At 38.2% G+C, this 22,696-nt stretch overlaps 1 protein-coding gene across 2 annotated transcripts; it reads left to right on the top strand.

Annotated features, from left to right (window-relative positions):
* Nucleotides 1-216: 216 nt before the first annotated feature.
* gnao1b (guanine nucleotide binding protein (G protein), alpha activating activity polypeptide O, b) lies at nt 217-21,160 on the top strand. Of its 2 annotated transcripts, XM_062548853.1 has the most exons (8): nt 217-334; nt 442-484; nt 4,767-4,908; nt 15,498-15,658; nt 16,774-16,902; nt 18,448-18,577; nt 18,700-18,853; nt 20,068-21,160. In XM_062548853.1, the coding sequence occupies exons 1-8, from the start codon at nt 217-219 to the stop codon at nt 20,253-20,255; spliced, it is 1,065 nt and encodes a 354-aa protein (XP_062404837.1). In that variant the 3' UTR covers nt 20,256-21,160. The 2 variants fall into 2 exon arrangements, with proteins under 2 accessions (XP_062404837.1, XP_062404838.1); XM_062548854.1 differs by lacking the exon at nt 18,700-18,853.
* Nucleotides 21,161-22,696: the final 1,536 nt, after the last annotated feature.

The raw sequence follows: 22,696 nt of genomic DNA, 5'->3' as shown, positions 1-22,696 counted from the left end.
GATCATGCCGGACAGCCCATCTGACGTCAGTGTGATATGACTGCCTTGTGGCAAATCCTTGTCACTGCTTGATCTGAGATAGGTGGCTTCAAATACAGTGAAGGGGAATCATCAGCTCTCTTTTCTAATTTCTTGTGTTTAAGGATTAAGAAATCAAGAAGGACAAGGGAAACCGTGTGGAAGAATACAAGACGAATTGTTGTGTTACATGTTGTCATGGGTTGTACGTTAAGTGCAGAGGAGCGTGCTGCTCTTGACCGAAGTAAAGCAATAGAGAAAAACTTAAAGGAGGATGGAATCACTGCAGCTAAGGAGGTCAAACTACTACTGCTTGGTGAGAACAGGAGGATGAAAGGACATGTGTGATTGTGTGTTTATGGGGACCAATGTGTGATCGCACCCCATTTTAGCACTTCCACTCTCATCCCTCTTTTTCTTTAGGTGGTGGTGAATCCGGCAAAAGCACCATTGTCAAACAGATGAAGTAAGTGCAAATAAAATATTAAATAGTAAAATAATTGGTAGATGGTACCTGGGGATGTTGGGGAGTGGTAACTAGATATTTTGTTGTCTACAATGTAAATTCTTGTGCTAGTGCTGACAATGTCAATTCTCTTTTAAAAATGTGTCCATGTATCTGCCTATACAAGAATCCCCACATTAATCTTAATGGGGAGCTTTTAATGCCTAATCTCCAGCTTGACTTTAAGCAGGCTGTATAGCCATTCCATATACATAACTGCATACAGATTTATTACACATGAACATTTTCACAACCTTAACTGCTATCAAATATACAATTGCACATTATAGCACAGCAGCCTTTCACTTTAATAGGGTCCCTACAAAAATATATTTTAGATCATCATAAACTTTTTTGTACTGTAATTTACACTGCATAGCATATTATGTAACACCTGTTATGGATAGTTATGGAGTTGCTTTATGTAGTCCATGTTGCTATGTTTGCTCTGCATACATAGCTCAACATAGCTCATTGTTTTCTCATTCCGGCATGGTTGCTGGGTTTATTTATTGTCCTTTTTGACCATATTTTCAGACATGCTGACTTTTTTGGAGTGTCTATTGTTGTGTATGCTAAAGTAGTCCATTGTATTTGTGTCTGATACCAATGAAATTGACATGGTCTCTTATTGATACAGTGCCATTAGGAATTGGTATGGTCTCACGGTGCTTTACAGAGCCCAGAGTGCACAGTAAAACAAGTGTAAAACAAGTGGGGAAAGGAAAATTCCCTTTTCATTGGAGGAAATCTTGAAAGTCCTGACTTGGGAAACAAAGAAAGTGGCTCAGACCAAGCTGTACCCTATCCCAGCCAATCAACACGTAATTTCATGAGCATGGCAGGGAGTCGTGTAATTCCAAAGACTATTGACCTCAAATTTCAATAAACTTTTTGTCAGCATTTCAGACTCCGGTGCTGTTTATCAGCAGGAATGTGAATAATTTTCATACTGCGTTAAAAATACAGGAGCACACATCAATTCCCGGTCAAAAAACTGTATGTTTTAAATAACAAGACCTATGCCTTCCCAACAAGGCACTGGCATTAAGGCACTGCCAAATACTTGGATACAAATTTGAATTTACCTCTGAAACCTGATTTTGCTAGCCTGGTTGTAAACCAGACTCTGGAATCTTTCAGATTATGGGTCTGGCCACGAATAATGTTATGGCTCAACTCGAGGGGAGGCACCAAGCGTGCAATTGAAAATCTCACTGCACACAATTAGGTAACAGTAGACCAATGTTTACTCTGACTGATTCCGGACTTCGACGCAATTGGATAACACTACGACCAATGTGGCCCACCTATATCAGAGTCAGGTGTCAGATATCAGATAAAAAGGCATCAAATCAAGAATTTCACAGTCATGTCTCAGACATCCGATAAAAATGTGTCAGGTAGGGTGTCTTTTAATAACCAGTTAGCTCACATGACCTCAAACTTTTAGAAGTAGTATTGAGAAAAAATGACAAACTTTGCAACATTATCATATCAAATGTGTAATAAGGGATAATCAGTCACCTTTAGCCTGTACTTTGCAAAGTCAATCTTATGGAACACTCTTGGGACATTTTCAGGTTAGAGGCTTTATGCATCAGTTGAGTCTTATACCAAGTAGCAAACCAAAATGACAAATCTTGCTTTTGATTGTCCTGTTTCTCGATTAGCACTTAGCTTCAGGCTATGTTTTCCTGATCGCAACAGTAGCATTAAACTATCTATAGCCTAACTATTGCCAGTAGGCTACTATGAAATTATGAAATGCATTCTGATTTATCAGAAATATATTTCAAAGATAAAAAATCCCCTCTTAAGTCCAAGGAGAAGTGAAAACATTTCAGCAGCCACAAGCCACACAAGAGGAGACGTATGCCGCTCTTGAGCTGCAGGTTTGCCACCCATGCTAGTTCTATTTGGGAAGGGAGCTAATGTTACTGCTAACTTTAGAAGCTAGGCCTAAATACAGTAGGCAGTATTCAAGGCAAAAAGACATGACTAATATCTTTCGTCGCTTTGATTACCTTTAAAATGCATCATATATTCAAGTTGTTTTTGTTGTAATGTCAACTAAAAAGAGCAAACTACTGTAGCTAGCAGCAAAAGAGCGATTTTCCACATTGACTTAATCATTTCCCCCTTTTGAGGATCATGGCAAAATGGTGGTAATCTACATGCCGAACTAATCTATTGGGATTCATCTGGCCCTGCCCCCGCTCCACATACTGCTACTACTGGCTGCTGCTGACACTTAAACTAGCTTGTCTGTATCTCTATGAAGATTAGGATTGAATTTGCCTTCTCAGGCTGTGATTGGTTAACCATACTGTAGGTCCAAAGCAAGGACATTGACTGATTATTTGGCTTATGGTATGTTTTACATAGCAGATATCATTCAGGCATGTTGTCAAGATGAAAACTTGATTTTCAAGTGAGGGCAACTGTAAACTAGAAATGTGCATCTCCGTGGAGGAGCTGCAAGAGTGGGCTTGCTCACCAGGGGGCAGTGATGTAAACGCCTGAACAGTCCCCCATTAATTTCAATGGAGAAACGCCTCTGGTGGAGCATGGCGGAACTACAAGGGTCTCAAAACGGGAATACCTGATTTTTTAGTGTTTGAACCGCGTTGATAGCTCAAACGCTCTAGGAGAAGAGGCGTTCTCAAAATAATTAATATATTTTCAGTAACCATAGACCTCAAGGTCTACACTCAATTTCTGAACCTCAATTGTCATGGGTTTGCTGGTTGGGACGTGCACTGGACACGCCTGAATTTTGATCAGACACTATAAAGAGCGTTTCACAATAGAAAATTCAACCAAGCAAATTTGCATTGAGCTCAATGAGCATCAAACACCATGCCAATCTCTAGGTATGGTGACGGGTATTTGATGATGTGGGGCTATTTTAATTGCAAAGGCCAAGGGGACTTTATCAGGATGCATAGTATCCTAGATCCATGAAATAACTGGTCTTTAAAATTAAAACAATCTGCCTGCCTCTATGGGAATTTAACATAGGGGTGCAAATACATGCCCCCTGTATTTCAAATTAGAACATTTATTTATTGACGATTCATTCTTCATTTACAAAGAAAATTGGTATCCTTAATGGAACTGTATGTAGGATTGTGGCCAAAACTGGTACTGAAATCACTTTCAAAATACTGTAGAGCGGTGTACTGTACACTAACTAAAGCAGAGCTGGCAACCTGGATGACCAAAAACTACTGACTTTGTGATTTGTAGATAGGTGGAGGGTGGCGCATAAGGCCAAAACTTTAGTCAGCTTTAAGCAAGGGGGCAAATACCTTTCATAGCACTGTAAGTATTTGAACACATGCTATTGGGGTTCCAATACTTATGACCCATGTATTTTAAGGAAAAACATTTATTTATTTACGATACATTATTCATTCACAAAGAAAATTGATGTTCTCAAATGTTGGACATTTCCTCATCCAAGGCATTAAGATCAAATTCCAAAAGATGATTTTATATTCCTCTTTTTAGTATGTGTTCAAATACTTATGAAGCTCAGTGTATATGTGTTTGTTTAGGTAAGATACAAGAAGAATTGTTGTATAGTGACAGTATTGTCGGGATCGGGGTCCGGTTGGCCCTGTTGGTACTTATTTTCTTGATAATGACCAGCGTTCTATACATTATCCCTTACGTATGCAAGACTAGTGTGCATCTTGATACAACATTCTATCCCACCGGTCACTATTGTGACTGTTAACATGTTTACTCACTCAGCAAACACACCAAAGACATTTGAATAATTACAAGTATATACCATCAAGACAACTGAAAGAGCATGTGTACAAAAATTCTTTACCCTATGTTTATTTTACATTTAACATTAATAACCTTTTATTTGGGAATTTCACAAAAGAGTAGATCCACCGCGGTTCTGCAGCATTAGGCCTACAGTACATCTGGTGCATCAGACGAGAGAGGGGACCATGTAGATAGACTAACAGTAAAAACTCAGACCAGGACTCTGAGGAAGATGCATGAAGCATCGAAACATTAGTCCCCTTTGTGCATCTTAAATAAAATATTTTATTTGGGAACTTTGAGGCAGCCATCCTCTTCTCAAGGTACAGCCAGGAAATAAACAGCTCTGGTCATATGATAATTTACTCTTAACATTTGACACTGCACACATTGAATTGTGACCATTGAGTTGAAATAATAAATATTAGTAAACATATGTATATTTGTGTGTTTGTAGGATCATCCATGAAGATGGATTCAGTGGCGATGATGTGAAACAGTTTAAGCCAGTTGTTTATAGCAACACCATTCAAAGTCTGGCAACTATCCTACGTGCCATGGAAACGCTCACTATTGAGTACTCTGACAAGGACCGTACCGTAAGTACAAACATGTAATGTGTTGAAGTACTTTATAAGTGGCATCAATATCTCCTTTGACAGTTGAATAACTTTAATGGACCAGGCAGTCAATTCTGCAACTTATAGAATGCATGTATATTGTGTCATATCGTTGTCAGAACTTAATGGCCGTTCACACCAAGAACGATATAACGATATCTATAAAAAATCTAAGTATAAATATTAAAAAGTCTCTTCTTGTGTTAATAACTGTGATGGATAAAGTGTGATGGATTCTGATTGGCTGTTAACTTTTTATCGTTCTCAAAATCACTCTAAAAGTGATCCCCAATGATATCATTCTTCATGTCGTTATCATTATAGTTTATGTGTGAACATTGTCATTCATATTAATGAGAGCGATTTTTGTTTTGTAGTAATCGTTATCGTTTTTGGTGTGAACGGCCCTTTACTTGCAAGATCTTTAAAATGTGGCTGTTGCTAAATTGTTATGGGTCCAAGCAGAGCATTGTTATTATTATTATAATTCTCCAGTAAAAGTTGTAAGGAACTTGAAACTTCACAATATGGACCCAATATGGACCCAGAGATCACAAGCGCCTATACAGTAGGTGGCACTATAGTAATAAATTCTCAATTAATTGAAAGTAAAATTAACCAGCCTAAGGCCATTTATCTCATTATCCACTATTACCTGTCAACTCAACTAAAAATCTTGTAGCTACCATTCTAACTGGAATTTATTGGTAACACAGGAGATGTTTTCAAGAATGACTTGTCCAGTTTCATGGAAAGTACACAATTCCATCTTGAGTCATTGCTAATCTAAACTACTCACCTCTGCGAGGTGCTCTGTGGGGGACATTTGAGACACACATTGTATGGATAGCGTCATTACTCCAACATTCCATTTGTATGGTGGCCATATCTGTTCCTGCGTCACATGTTTTGTGCATGTTTCAAACCCCTTTAATCAATCCTAATGTAAATTAAATGAATGAAGTTAAATTAAAACACTTTGCAATTTCTAGGGTTCTATTAAATTATTTTAATTGTTTTATTGAATTTGGCTAGTGGTGGCTATGGTTAGTTTACTATACATCATTAAAAATGGGTGTCTCAACTGTACCATGGTACTGTCTCAACTGTACCACATACAGTATGGGTACAGTTGTGACGCAGTCGAGACAAAAATGCACTTCATGTTTATGAGCTAATTGTGGAAAATATAAACTATTTATGGGTATTATTGCTTGATAAATGGTATATGGAATGTTATGTAGAAAATCACTTCTTTTCACTATTTTTGTTTGATTTGCGTGTGAGCAAAAACTGTACTCAGTCTACCCATTAGGTGGCTGTAAAAGAAAAGGTTACTGGAAAAAAACAACAGTATTTTTGTTGCAGTGTTTTTTTGGTTGTTTTTTGTTTTTAATATTTTTCTGCAGTCACAAAAGGCAGGGTTTTGAGTCAGTCCAAGTCCATGTTTAGTGTAGATACCCAATGTGTATCTACTGTACTGAGATATGGGCTTGTTTACTGGTTGGTGGCTTCACTGGTAAATTTCATGGCCCACTGCTTTCAAAAATAATAATAAAGAAAATTGAGAACTTGTTGAGAAAATGCAAACATTTAATGTATATAACATATAGGCTAATAACAAATTTAAAGAAAATGGTAAAAACAAACAGGGTGCCAGCACAGATTTGAGTTTTGTTCCCTTTTACAGCGAGAACTGTATAAACATCTATATAGATAAACAGAAAGATGGATACTTTATGGATCAAAATATTATTTTTGAAAGCATTTGTCTATAAAAGCCAATCAAACTTAACAGTGAAGCCGCCAACCAGAAAATAACTACATCTGCAAATCTCGTAAGTTCATATTTAGCTGCAAAAAGGCCGCAAACAATATCACATGTTGAAAACGACTTTTTCTTGGAAAATATGTAATTTGAATTTCGTACCAGCAACATATTTCTGAAAAAGTTGGGATAAGGCCAAGAAAATGTTGGAAATGTTGTGCAAAAACATTTGTTTTTTGTTTAAAACATAGTGCCCAACTATTTATTAACTGGCAACACTGGGTGTGAAAAAGAGCATCCAAGAAAGTCTCTTAACAGTAAAGATGTATATAGTATACTGTAAGTATAATTTTAGTATACTAGCCTGCCCCAAATAAAGGCCCGTGCTTTGCACAGCTTGGGTAAACTAGATGTACCGCATGGCAGTACAAAATGTGACTGTCACTCAGCTCTGCATATTAACACAATTTGTCAACTTGTCTCCTATTTATGCAATTTATATGCATATCTCCACTCTTGCAGCTCATGTGTATATAAATGAGTGTGTGCATGTGCTTTTGTATAAGAGTGTAGGCTATGTGTGTGTGTGTGTGTGTGTGTGTGTGTGTGTGTGTGTGTGTGTGTGTATGTACCTCTGCGTGTGCGCGCTTGTGTGTGTTTGGTTATACAGTATATGGATGTGTTTATCTCAGCATAAAACATTTGAACACTTATCACCCAATCTTAGCTCAACACCACCATCTACAGGCCGATGGGTGCACACTAGTGATGCGCGGGTCGGGTATTTTTTCAACCCGCGGGTCCCGCTGTTATGAAATTATTTGACCCGCCCCAGCCCGACCCGCACCACTGTATCTATTTTGACAACACGCCCCGCCCCGCACCCGCGACTATTACATAGCCTATGGGCATTGTAAGTGCTTGGAAACATCGCCTGTAAACTGGCAACAACAAAGGCTATGATTATGAATATGAACGATAATCAGGTCATTATAACAAGATGATAGGCTACACATTTAAAAAATCTAGAAATACAGAGCAAAAACCTACAAAGCAGCGTTTGTAATCTAGGCTAAACATCATAGCCTGCGAAATAGCTACGTCCGAAATAAGGAGATTGAGGCGGCTGAAAACGGAGAAGAATTTGAAGACAGTCAGTGTTGTTAATTTATGGAAGCCCGTTTCCGCCACTTGGTGGAAAAAAACTGGCAGATACTAAGTCATAATTATGAGATGCAAAGTCGTAATTATGAGATAGAAAGTCATAATTATGAGATAAAAAGTCATAATTATGAGATGCAAAGTCATAATTATGAGATAAAAAGTCATAATTATGAGATAAAAAGTCGAAATTATGAGATAAAAAGTCATAATTATGAGATAAAAAGTCGAAATTATGAGATAGAAAGTCATAATTATGAGATAAAAGTCATAATTATGAGATAGGAAAGTCAAAACTATGAGATACTTTCTCATAATTATGAGATGGTAAGTCATAATTATGAGATTATAATAAAGTCGTAATTAAGATTATAAAGTCAAAATTTTGACTTTATTGGTTGGTAGCCTGCCTTGACCTCGCATCATTCCTTCCCGTTCAAAACTGTTGCCGGCAGTGTTGCGCACATTCACACTCTTCAGTAGCCGGCCTACCTAAATCTAACAAGTTAGGATTATTAAAACAATATTTGAGATGGGAAAGTGGTGCTAAATTTCCATAAACTTTATTCAGTGAACGGGTAAAGCCGTCCGTTTGTAAGCAAAATCAAGAAATACGATCTTTTAGTTCTTTTTACCGTTACCTAGCAACCCCAACAACAAGTGAGTGAATAATTAGTATTCTACTATTCCATCACAGGAGGGCGTAGTGCAGCGTGTTAATGATCGGTTTACCATGCCTGATATGTGAGGTTTGAATCCCAGTAGACCTGCAGTTTTTTGCATGTCAAAGTACGATCGATTACTTCTTTTTTCTTAGATGACATTACCTCGCGGCAAATAAGAGGTTGTGCTTTTTGAACCTGTCAAATATATATATTTATTATAGGTTCAAAAAGCACAAACTCTTATTTGCCGCGAGTTAACGTCATCTAAGAAAAAAGAAGTAATCGATCGTACTTTGACATGCAAAAACCTGCAGTTTTACTGGGATTCGAACCCCACATCTTAGGCATGCTGAACTGATCATTAACCCACTGCACTACGCCCTCCTGTGATAAACTAGTAGAATACTAATTATTCACTCACTTGTTGTTGGGGTTGCTAGGTAACGGTAAACAGGACTAAAAGATCGTATTTCTTGATTTTGCTTACAAACGGACAGCTTTACCCGTTCACTGAATAAAGTTTATGGAAATTTAGCACCACTTTCCCATCTCAAATATTGTTTTAATAATCCTAACTTGTTAGATTTAGGTAGGCCGGCTACTGAAGAGTGTGAACGTGCGCAACACTGCCGGCAACTGTTTTGAACGGGAAGGAAGTGATGCGAGGTCAAGGCAGGCTACCAACCAATAAAGTCAAAATTTTGACTTTATAATCTTACTTACGACTTTATTATAATCTCATAATTATGACTTACCATCTCATAATTATGAGAAAGTATCTCATAATTTCGACTTTTTATCTCATAATTATGACTTTTTATCTCATAATTATGACTTTCTATCTCATAATTTCGACTTTTTATCTCATAATTATGACTTTTTATCTCATAATTTCGACTTTTTTATCTCATAATTTCGACTTTTTATCTCATAATTATGACTTTTTATCTCATAATTTCGACTTTCCTATCTCATAATTATGACTTTTTATCTCATAATTATGACTTTCTATCTCATAATTTCGACTTTTTATCTCATAATTTTGACTTTTTATCTCATAATTATGACTTTGCATCTCATAATTATGACTTTTTATCTCATAATTATGACTTTCTATCTCATAATTACGACTTTGCATCTCATAATTATGACTTAGTATCTGCCAGTTTTTTTCCACCAAGTGGCGGAAACGGGCTTCCATATTAATTTGATCCTGGACAGATAAAGATTCATCAGTTTGGCTAACTTAGCCTACTTGTAAGCTACTTAGTGTAAATCGACATTTCAAATAGCCTATGACAGTCGAACAGACAAGTTATGCATGTTTGTGCAAAGTAACGTTATGTGGAGCCATATGGAGGAGGTGGATCATTGAATTGAAAAGGTAGGTTAAGGAATTGTTTGGGAAATAATAACGGTCGGCTAGTCATTGCTGACGTTAGCAATGCATTATCAGAGTTCGTTTCTCTGTCATTATGCTGAGGAAAACAACATTAGCACTTGCCATTGAAAGCTAGCAGCCTGTTGCTGTTCCTGTTGGATCCTGCAGCAAGCTGTCAACCGCGACTCAGAGGGGAGGGAGAAGCAATACGCCGCGCAACAGTAGCCTATTTTGAAAGTAATTGCAGTGGGCTAGCCTACTCGTTTTGGCCACAATCCTACATACGGTTCCTTTATAGGCTATAGGGAATTGCACGCCACATACATGGATTTTAAAATGTAATTTTGTTTTTAATGACCCGCCCCAACCCGCCCCGCAAATAAAGTGATAATTTCTTTACCCGCCCCAACCCGACCCGCGGGGTCCGCGGGTTACGGGCCGACCCGCGCATCACTAGTGCACACTAATTAAATGTGCACATCAATTAATGTATTGTATCATCCCCTATGGACAGATTTCCACCTTGGCATACCTCCAGATAATATGAGGTTAATCATATAAATACAATTTGATGCAGAACATCTTAATTGAAAATAAAGATAGGGGCAATTAAAGCAGTATAATATTGCATTTAAGGGCCATTCTGCAACTACGGGCATTTTTAAGTCCCCAGAATGAAAATTAACATAAATTTCAAAATGTGAACTGAAATGTTTTTGAAATGTATGTGCAGTGGTATGGTACACTTTGACAAAAAAAAGAATCCCCAAAAAATATGATTAAATAACATTTCCAACTCATTTAACATGTCAAAACACCCCTTTTGGTTGTGTCCCCGGGCGACAAAATCCATGATTAAACATTTTAAAAGGGCTTTTTTTTAAAATAAAAAAATATAAAAAAAATGTATTCTATTAAAGAAAAATATACTTGTAATCATGCTAAAGTTCTTTTTTGTCTTTCAACATTATTTATATGATTTAAAAATTAAAATGCACCTGTCCCTAACTTTTGAGTCCTTACCGCAACACTTATGAAATGCCATAGAAAAACATATTTCCCCAAGCCAAACAAATCTAGTTTCCATGGACACCAAAGACTTCAGGAGACCACATTGTGCACATAGTTTGACCTTCCACAATATGTGTCCCAAAATTTGGAGAAATCAAGGTAAATATGATAACTCCCTATGTAGTAGGCCTACTTATTGTTTGTCCTTACCGGGCAGCCTAGTAATTCTGTATTTTGCATAAAATGTTAAAAATAAAATAATATTAAAATGTAACTAGTGTATATAAGAGAGTGTGAGAAATAGCTAATTCAGCAGACCTTGCTAGATGTCTTTTTTCTTCAATATTAGCTTAAATGTCCTTACCGCAGCATGTCCTTACCGCAGCACTTCTGCCAGGGACTCTACTTTCAGGATGCTTAGATTAGATATGTTTTCATTTTTGATGAAGATTTTTCATAGTAAATAACTAATAGACCAATATATATGCTTGATCAATGAAAAATACCATCTTCACAGCTTAGTTGATGTATTTTCATTCAGAAAAACACCCTTTGGTCAATTTTCGTTCATAATTATGCAGAAAAAAATGACCAAATAGTGTTTTCAAGCTGTTTTAGTACTACTGCTTACTACCCTGTCCCTGTGTCCCTATGTGCCTGTGTTGTGTTTAGTTTCAAACATCCACATATACTGTGACACTGTACAGACATTTTGCTCTGTTCACAATTGTTGTCATTACCGCAACAAGATGTCATTACTGCAGCAAGATGTCATTACCGCAGCAATGCATTTATCTTTTTTCCTTTCTTTTTTTCTAAAAAAGTTGTTCATTAAAATGTTTTCAAAGTTATCAAACATGTAGACTACATATTGGAGCAATATTAAATTATATACATTTGTCATTTTTGTTATTTTGGTGAGTATGAGCACTATTGACATTTGTGTCAACGGTCCGATTCCTCTCCTGGTACACAGGAAGTCTTAACATTTTCTATTTTAACATGTTTATTAAATTTATTGAGGATGATTACAAGTAAGGGTTGATTGCAGTGAATACAAAGGTGAGGAAATTGTGTGAAATGTTTAAAAATATATATGGATAAATTTACTGTTCTGTCTCTGTTGCGGTAATGACATTCCCTGAGAAACAAATTAAGAAAATCATAAAAAAAACATGTGTTCACAAAAATGTTTTCAAAGTTATCAGACATGTAGACTACATATTGGAGCAATATTAAATAATATACATTTGTCATTTTAGCTTTTTTTGTGAGTATGAGTACTATTGACATTTGTGTCAACGGTCTGATTCCCCTCCTGGTACACAGGAAGACTTAAAATGTTCTATTTTAATATGTTTTTTAAATTCTTTGAAGATGATAAGTAAGAGTTGATTGCAGTGAATACAAAGGTGAAGAAATTGTGTGAAAAAATTAAAAGAAATATGGATACATTTACTGTTCTTTCTCTGTTGCGGTAATGACATTCCCCGAGAAACAAATTAAGAAAATCATTTAAAAAAACATTTTCATAACTAAAACTTCATGACTTTTTCCAAATTTGTGTACTTACATGTTTGTTGGACATGATGTAATGGTTTAAATTAAAATTCAAAAGGGTTTATTTTCCTCAGTTAGGAAATTCAAAAGTGCCTGTAGTTGCAGAAAGGCCCTTAAATGTTTTACCATAGTGGTGTAAATCTCAATTGAGTAGTTGGGAGGGGGGGGTGTAGCATGTGTGGGTATGTGTATGTGTGTGTGTTTGTGTTCGTGTCTGTGTGTATGTGCGTGCATGTGTGTGTGTGTGTGTGTGTGTATCTATGCATGTGTGTGTATGTGTGCGCGCATACTCGTGTGTATGTATGTGTGCATACGTGTGATTGTGTGTCTGTGCATGTGGATTTTGTGTATCTGTGTGTGTGGATGTCAGTGTGTATCTGTGTGTGTTTGTGTGCATTCCTGCATGTACACGTGTGTGCACGTGTGTGTTTGTGTGTGTGTGTGTGTGTGTGTGTGTGTGTGTGCAGTGGCGGTTCTAGACTGAATTACTCCCCAGGCGAGATCCTCCACGAGCGCCCCCATGAGTGTTTTTTGACGCACTTTGCGTCAGTCGGGCTCATAGGGTTAAGCGCTTGTGCCGCCCCATACAAGATGCCGCCCCGGGCGACCGCCCGGTTCGCCCGTACCTAAAACCGCCACTGTGTGTGTGTGTGTGAGTGTGTGTGTGTGTGTGTGTGTGTGTTAGTGTGTGTGAGTGATAGTGATGCGCGGGTCGGCCCGTAACCCGCGGACCCCGCGGGTAACCCGCGGGTCGGGTTGGGGCGGGTAAAGAAATTATCACTTTATTTGCGGGGCGGGTTGGGGCGGGTCATTAAAAACAAAATTACATTTTAAAATCCATGTATGTGGCGTGCAATTCCCTATAGCCTATAAAGGAACCGTATGTAGGATTGTGGCCAAAACGAGTAGGCTAGCCCACTGCAATTACTTTCAAAATAGGCTACTGTTGCGCGGTGTATTGCTTCTCCCTCCCCTCTGAGTCGCGGTTGACAGCTTGCTGCAGGATCCAACAGGAACAGCAACAGGCTGCTAGCTTTCAATGGCAAGTGCTAATGTTGTTTTCCTCAGCATAATGACAGAGAAACGAACTCTGATAATGCATTGCTAACGTCAGCAATGACTAGCCGACCGTTATTATTTCCCAAACAATTCCTTAACCTACCTTTTCAATTCAATGATCCACCTCCTCCATATGGCTCCACATAACGTTACTTTGCACAAACATGCATAACTTGTCTGTTCGACTGTCATAGGCTATTTGAAATGTCGATTTACACTAAGTAGCTTACAAGTAGGCTAAGTTAGCCAAACTGATGAATCTTTATCTGTCCAGGATCAAATTAACAACGCTGACTGTCTTCAAATTCTTCTCCGTTTTCAGCCGCCTCAATCTCCTTATTTCGGACGTAGCTATTTCGCAGGCTATGATGTTTAGCCTAGATTACAAACGCTGCTTTGTAGGTTTTTGCTCTGTATTTCTAGATTTTTTAAATGTGTAGCCTATCATCTTGTTATAATGACCTGATTATCGTTCATATTCATAATCATAGCCTTTGTTGTTGCCAGTTTACAGGCGATGTTTCCAAGCACTTACAATGCCCATAGGCTATGTAATAGTCGCGGGTGCGGGGCGGGGCGTGTTGTCAAAATAGATACAGTGGTGCGGGTCGGGCTGGGGCGGGTCAAATAATTTCATAACAGCGGGACCCGCGGGTTGAAAAAATACCCGACCCGCGCATCACTAGTGAGTGTGGGTGTGGGTGTACTGTACAGTCACTAAATGAACGCATATATTCATTTATAAAACTTGGCATACTCCCAGATTAATCAGGTTAATCATACACATGAAACGTGGTGCAGTTCATAACATTTCATCTGAGGATAGGGATGATTAAAGCAGTATAATGCATTTTCATTTTTTACCATGGGTGTGCAAATCACAAATGACTGATTAAAAGCTAAGTTGATGCGGGCTCATTGACCAAAAAGATCCAAACAGATCTGGCGGTTCGCTGGTGTTTTGCTCATCAGTTTTCTGGCCATCCACTGGCGGATTGTCGATAAATGCCCCAATATTTTGCCATTATCGGTCTTCTAAAATCTTTTTGTTTTATTCAGTTATACTTCATCCATCATTTTAGTAACATGTCATGTCTTTCATATACATTCACGACAAGTGAAATTTAAAGATATGGTGGTCCAAAGGCAGACCACAAGTGGCATGCCACCAGCGGTTCAGTAGGCTATTGCAGTAGCATGACATTCACATACTGTAGCTGATCTCCTCCCCAAACAGCTTAATAAGTGTTGTAGATTGTGAATTTGATTTGATACTATTGATTATCAGGATTACCAAGTGATTTTATTATCAAATTCGCAAACATTTTCCTTGAACCTTATTTTGAGACCTATACAGAAACATGTAGGGAGATATTGGTAACCCACAAGCTGCCTGTTGGAGACCCCTGGCCTACAGCATGGGTATCTTGCACATTTAAATGAAGAGGTGAAACAGTATTTCACCATAGAGTCCAGATGCCAAAATGGCCTGTCTGCAGTCCAGACCTGTGAAATTAGGTGTATCATGGAATGAAAAGGACGATTTAAGAAGGAGAATATCCCATACTGTTGAGCAACTGAAATCCAATATTGGGCAGGAATGGAACAACATTTAATTTCAAACTGTAGCAACTTGTCTCCTCAATTCCTGATTATTTACATCTTGTTAGATGAAGAGGTGAAGCAGCACAGTAGTCAGCAGTTAACATGTCCCCATCCCATTTTTCTTTTTTTGAAACATGTTGCTGGCATCAAATTCAAATAGAAATTTTCATTTTAAACATTGATATGTTGTTTATGTCCTTTTTGCAGCTAAATATGGGTTCACGAGATTTGCTTATTGTCACATTCTGTTTTTATTTGCATTTTACATAATATCCCAACGTTTTCTGATTTGGGATTGTGTAACGAACATGAGATGTACTCAGCTGTGAGTGCATATCTGTGTCTGTAACTGTTACAGAGTGATTGCAAGCTGGTCTTCGATGTGGTGAGTCGTATGGAGGACACCGAACCATTTTCAACTGAGCTGCTGGGAGCTATGACGCGCCTGTGGAGTGATGCTGGAACTCAGACGTGCTTCAGCCGTTCAAACGAGTTTCAGCTCAATGACTCAGCACAGTAGTAAGAAGACCTATGCTTTGTCTCATTTTAATTAAAAATTCTGCTGCTTGTTTACTCAGCCATACTAGGTCATGGGATTGCATCACCTCCATCCTCCAGGAATTATTGGCTCCCAGTTCAATACCACATTACAAAATCATTCTGCTTGTACACTATTTAGCATACGTTATAACGGTACATTATCTGGCCCCTCACTATCAAATCAATTCATTCAATACACACTGTCACACACCCTAGATGCCCAACTCCTACCCTTTTAACAGCCTTAAAACATGTCTCTGCACTCTGGCCCAGTTTCCTTAAAGAATAAGAAGATCATAAAGTCCCTCTTACAAACGTCTTAAGATTTGTGGACTGTTTCCCGAAACAATTGTTGCTTAAGAATGTCGTGAAGACTTAGGCAATAATGTCATAGCAAGGTCCATGAAAACATGAATGACAAAATGTTATGCAGATGACTTGACTGGCCTGTACAGAGTCCTGACCTCAACCAATAGAACACACAACAGAATGGATGAATCTAGTATTGTACTGTGTTTTCTGAGGTTAAAATAGTATATTCAACTTTGATTTATGAAAAATAGACTCAATTGTCTATTTGAAACTTACGCGTTTCAGACTTCCAGATGCAAACAAGGAGCGATCGCCTCCTAGACAAACTGCAAGGCTGCAGTAGCGGATAGGGGCACTGGGGGCGGGAGGAAATATTACGATATTTGATAAAACTGGTCAGTCAAGCAAAACAACGATTCTTAAGCGATTTTATGACTATGAAAATGTTGCATAGGGTCTCTTGAAAATTCCCATAGAGGCAGGCAGTTTAGACAATTCTTTTTTAAATTAATTGCCAGTTATTTAATGGATCCAGGATATGGATCCATTAAATAACTGGCAATTAATTAAAAAAATTCTATGCACCCTGATAAAGTCCCCTTGGTCTAATTAAAATAGATGGTTTTATTTCAGTTAGCCTGTTAACGGATTTGATTTGCATTGAGCTCAATAAGAATGAAACCAGCCAAAATATCTGTATGCAATTACACACACAATGTACTGTACATAGATTTGAACAAAGAGTTCATGACCTCACTAAATACATTTCATTCATGTTGCAGTTATCTGGACAGCTTACAGCGGATTGCCTCCTCTGACTACCTGCCAACAGAACAGGACATTCTACGTACTCGTGTGAAGACTACTGGTATTGTGGAGACACACTTCACATTCAAGAATCTCAATTTTCGGTGAGCAAAATCAGTTTGTTCAGAGAAGAGAAGTTGTATGCTGTTAAAATATCCACACTAATATTTGACATAACTAGAAAAGCACTCAGAGAGCGCCGCTACCTCCGCCTCCATTGTTCTTTCTAGGTTGTCATACATTTGAACAGAAACTATTCAGATCGCCACCACGTGGCCATACCATGCCATTACACCACTAAGCTAAATACACAAACGTCTCTGGAATCCCGACAGAATTACGGATCAGTCCCAATATTTAATCGTTTCTTTCTTAGGTAATGTCCGACCTTCCCAGAAAGTTTCATCGAAATCCATCCATTACTTTTTGAGTTATCTTGCTAACAGACAGACAGACAGACAAACGCCGGTCCCCGATGAAAACATATACCTCCTTGGTGGAGGTAAATGAACATGAACTGTGTAACGAACTTCAGACATTTCACAAAAAGAGTACGCTTCATGATTCATGAGAAATGGGACAACACATGTCCAGCAGTTGTGATACATTTTTTTAGAGCAGAGCAAGATAGCTGTTACATCATGGCCATGAAGTACACCCTGAACCAGAGCTGACATCATTGCGATAAACCAATTCAGATCCTCTGAGCTTGTATTGGCCTGCGACAGTTTTGGGTCTTTCAAGAGAGGTTTAAAGACGTGTCTGTTCAGTTTGCACTTTAGTGATTCATTATGGTTTGTATATTTATGATATTTGTTTATTTATTGATCATTAATATTGTATTGGCATTATTGTTATAATCTCTATCCTTATGTAGCCTTACTACCTTTATATAACTCTTTACTGTTCATTTTAACTATTATATTTTTATATCTGTAAGTGGCTTTGGACAAACATTGTGTTCAATAACAAACACCAGAATAGACATAGCAGGGTTGGAGAAGACCTTTGTGTTTGACACTATTATTATATTTTTTAATGTGGTCAAAAACATTCAAACTGTCTTTTGCCTTGAAACCGTGTACGTGAAAGAAATAGCATGCCTATGTAGACTAATGCTCAGTCATAACTACACATTTTATAGACTGGGTTTCTTACAACAAGAACACTATACACAGCAATGTGGTACTCCCCTTTGAAATCCCTTTTTATCGGCAACATACATGTTGTTATGTTGTTATGTCCGCCCAGGAATTACAGTAATATGCATGACATGGAAAAGCGCAAATAGGTATTCTCAGCTCCCACGGCAGGCAGTCTGACCATTTCTCTCATTGCAGCCTGTTTGTACATATCCTCCCCATGTTTATACGCGCACGTTACGCCTGAAATGGGCGCAAAATGTTAGTACATCTGGCACTGACTCTATTTAAGCGATACGCCCCGAGAGGCTTTAGTTTACACTGATTTTAGAACAGCTAAGGGGCGTTGTTAGGCACGACGGGAAGCGGAGTGCCTAAAACCCCCCTTACACATTACTATGCAGAAAATGTGCTAAATAAATAAACTGGCCTTGCCATCTACAGTATAAAGTGCTATCTGAGGCAGGGTTTCTACATGAATTTACATTTTGGTGCCTTGTTTACCAGGTTGTTTGATGTGGGGGGACAGCGTTCAGAACGTAAGAAGTGGATCCACTGCTTTGAGGATGTAACTGCTATTATCTTCTGTGTGGCCCTTAGTGGGTATGACCAAGTGCTTCATGAAGATGAGACAACGGTAAGCGAAGTACATATGACATGACATGGTGTCATCTTAAAATAATAATCAGTGTACTAACCACAACTTATCTCTCCATCTTCCATATCTCTCTCCCATTTTCTTTTATCTTTCTGTAATAGAACCGAATGCACGAGTCACTCACTTTGTTTGACTCCATCTGTAACAACAAGTTTTTTGTTGATACCTCTATAATTCTCTTCCTTAACAAGAAGGATCTATTTGCTGAAAAGATCCAGAAATCACCCCTAAGCATCTGCTTTCCTGAGTACACAGGTAACACTCATATACTCTCAAAGCACTAAGCGCACACTAATACAAGGTGGGTTGCACCTTAGCGCACTAAGCGCACACTAATACAAGGTGGGTTTCAAAAGTACCTATTTAAGGGTCCACAATTAGTGAGCATGAGATTACAGTGTTTGCCTTCTGTTTTGTTTGAGTTGCTGGTGCTGATGTTTAGCAGATATAAATAGATGTGTATGCACAGGAATGATTTTGGGAACAACCATTTTTCTGTCCCGGTGTCATGGGGGCTTACAAACAAATCGAATTGAATCTAATCAAGAGACAGGGGAATAGAAACTATGCGGTTTAGTCCAGATGTCTGTGCAAATGTATGGATGACTTGGAAAGAAACGGACTGATTTGAATAAAGTAGGCTATGGGATTATGACTTCGCGTTAAGGTAAAACAGAAGAGGCACAATCGCGTAAGCTCCAGTATCCAAAGTGGGTGATTGTAACAGGGTTTTCACAATTTGACAATGTAGCCTCACGGATAAGAAAATATGCCACCGTGTGACACTGTAATGGGTGAAAACATAAAGCCGTATCATCTTATTAAGCATCAAATCTTATACTGTAATGGTAATTTGTGTAACCTACAGTACATGTATTTAGAACTAGGCCTAATGCCGACATTCGACATGTGTGTTACATAAATGTAAATACCTCTAGTCATTTAATTTTGCTAGTCGACACCACTGTATATCTCATTTTTCAAACTGATTAATACATTGCTTTTTTGTAAATATTGATTTATCATAAAGATGATGGGCCTATTGTTCTGTCGGTTAGCATACAGCCAGACTGGCCTTATAGTTGGGAAATTAGGGCTTTAAAAATATCGGCGCAAATTATCGGCCGGAATTCTGATATCGGAGCGATAATAATCTTTAAAAATGTTCACTTACACACATTATTTTAAGGTACAAAAACACTTTAGTGTTGCTTTAACACAAGGAGAGACTTATTGTTGGTCAGTGTGGACGCTTTTATCGTTATGGTTATAGTTGCTCTTGGTGTGAATGGCCCTTAAACCATAAGTGCTGATGACAGCAATGGGGAGTAGAAAGTCATGTGAAGTATTTGTCTACCGTGAGTTTAAAACCATATTAGCAACAAGTGGCTAAGCTAGCGAGCAATTGCCTTGATCTGTTTCAACTTTATTTTTGTGCTTTGACCTTTGTGCTCTTACCTTTCTCTTAGGATCAAACTCATATGATGACGCTTCAGCCTATATCCAGGGTCAGTTTGAGGGAAAGAGCCGATCACCTAATAAAGAAATTTACTGTCACCTGACCTGTGCCACTGATACAGGTAATGTCCAGGTGGTGTTTGAGGCGGTCACAGACATAATTATCGCCAACAATCTGAGAGGATGTGGCTTATACTGAGTCTGCCTTTCTATCCATTTGGTCTGAGCCACAAACAGCTGGCCACATAGCTGGACTGGTGGAGGATGATGAGACAGAACTAATTTCCTCTGGAGTCAGCGCCCATGTCTGGGTGTGCCATACACTCAAATCTTATCCTTATTCATCCATTTGTTCTTTTTTTTAATATTCTGTAAATACTCTTTGTAGGAAAAACATTGTGTGTATGTGGGGGTATGGGTCTATGTAGGCATCCTTTGTTCTTTATAAATGACTTGCTCAGCTCCTCATTCTCAGTTATTTGGGTCCAAGGTTGTTTTTTTATTTATTGAATGCTCTCAGTATGCTTACCTCCAGTCCATACACTTATATGTTGATGAGCCATACCTTTGTGGCACAAGAAAAGAATTCAATATTATACACTTTTGGTATGATCACACACTACTGCTGATATTTCAATCACTGCAATTCAATTGCATATTTTCCAATACCATCCTTGTTTATCTAATTTTAAGAATATCTTATTAATTAAAGTTCAGCCCTGATATCATATAATTACCCTGTAAAATAAGCCATAGAGCCATCAGGAAAAAAAGCATATGGAAAGTGTTGATAGTGAGAAAATACTTTTTGGTTTAATTTTTGTTGTCAGATGGATAAAGCCGATGTTTTGAGTTTCTAAATTTGGTACAGCCAGACAGTTAAACTTCCTGCATAAAAATGGCAATTTCTTATAGGTCTGCACAAACACTAACAAAGCTTTTTAAAATTAAGTTCTTGTCCTTTTTAGCAGTTTGTGAACATACAATATACCTCATAACTCTGTTTAATTGTATTCTCCTGTATTTCATAACATTCCTTCTACTGTCTAGTATTTAGTATTGTATTTGTCCACCAATATTTAAGCTTACATCAAAATAAAGGCAAGAAAGGCATGTGTGTGTGTGTGTGTGTGTGTGTGTGTGTGTGTGTGTGTGTGTGTGTGTGTGCGTGCGTGCGTGCGTGCGTGCGTGCGGGTGGGTGGGTGGGTGGGTGTGTGGGTGTGTGGTATTGGTGCTGTTGTATGTTCTCACTGTCTGTAATTATTTATAATAAACAGAACTCTCTTGCACTTTGTTTGCTCCTCCAACCTCCAACCAGCCTATTGTAACGCTGAACTGATTTATATTGGTGGTCACAACATTAGACGCAAGTGTTATCAATTTTGAGTGGTAGTGTTCAATTGGGGACTATCAATATAATTAAGAAGTGCATCACAATGTATAATGTGTTTTGCAAAAAGGGTTAATGAGTTTTGTAAATTGCACCTACAGTATGGTTTTGCCAAAAAATAGATTAAGTCAATAAATGTGTTCAGGCATTTGAGAATTTGATTCAGAGAAAGGGGTTTAGTGTTTTAGCAACTGTGAAAAACTGTAATAGCCTATAAATCAACTCTAGGCTAAGTTTAGCCACATTGATGCAGCTGATTTATAAAATATGAATTGTGTGTATATGTTTCAAATGCATGTATTTATTCAGAAGGAATTGTATGAGAAGCCAAATGATCATGAAACATGGAATTAATGTACAGTACAAAAGTAAATCAACCCCCAGCTGCATTGGTAAAGTCAAGTAGATAATTGATAAATACAAAAAATAACAGAAATCAACAATGCCAAGAGGAAAGGAGATATCCGAGGACATTAGGAAAAGAGTAGTGACAGCATCAATCTGGGGAAAGCTATGAGACCCTCCCTAAAAGATTCCAGCTCCATCCACCCACTGTAAGACAAATTATTTGCAAATTGAGGGCATTTAAGTCTGGCTACCACTAGGCTACTAAGTTCAATTTAAGGGGGTATTCACACCTGCCTTGTTTAGTTCGATTAAAACGAACTCAAGTTCGTTTCTTGCTTGGTTCGGACCTTTTTGACTGGTGTGAATACAATCACTCGAACTCTAGTGCGGACCAAACAAGCGGACCGAGACCCAGCTGAGGAGGTGGTCTCGGAGCGGTTCCTATCGAACCCTGGTGCGGTTCGTTTATGGTGTGTGAAAGCAGACCGACCTCGATCCGACCCAGTTACAGAAATCTACCTTTTTTGGATTTGACGAGCTCCCGTAGTTTTTGCGCATTATGGGAAATGTAGGATAGCTCCGTGACGCACAACAGCTGTAAGCAGCAGTGGGCTAACGCTTTTTTGCCAACAATAATTTGATTTTGCATCTCCTACCCGTTCCGTCTTCCGTAGGCCTGCTGTTAGCATGTTGGACACACATGAGAGCTCTTCTCAGCTGTTTTGTTGCACCTCTTTGTGTTGCAAAATTACGAGCATGATATTGTTAAACTTGCATCAAACGGTCTTGACGCTCAAGCACTTCTGCAAAGCTGTAGCCTAACTGTATTTCTATATTGCTAGGATAATAACGAGTACAGTACGCAAACATAGTATTTACGTGGGCCAACTTTGACTTTGGCT

Source organism: Sardina pilchardus, chromosome 11 (assembly GCF_963854185.1).
Source record: "Sardina pilchardus chromosome 11, fSarPil1.1, whole genome shotgun sequence".
Lineage (NCBI taxonomy): Eukaryota > Metazoa > Chordata > Actinopteri > Clupeiformes > Clupeidae > Sardina > Sardina pilchardus.
This window is presented reverse-complemented; position numbering and strand designations above follow the sequence as displayed.

Bases quoted from the DNA above. Each gene is read 5' to 3' on its own strand.
- gnao1b (XM_062548853.1), top strand. From the start codon at position 217: ATGGGTTGTACGTTAAGTGCAGAGGAGCGTGCTGCTCTTGACCGAAGT. The intron at 485-4,766 runs GTAAGTGCAAAT...GTGTGTTTGTAG, and splicing joins ACCATTGTCAAACAGATGAA to GATCATCCATGAAGATGGAT. The intron at 16,903-18,447 runs GTGAGCAAAATC...CTTGTTTACCAG, and splicing joins TTCAAGAATCTCAATTTTCG to GTTGTTTGATGTGGGGGGAC.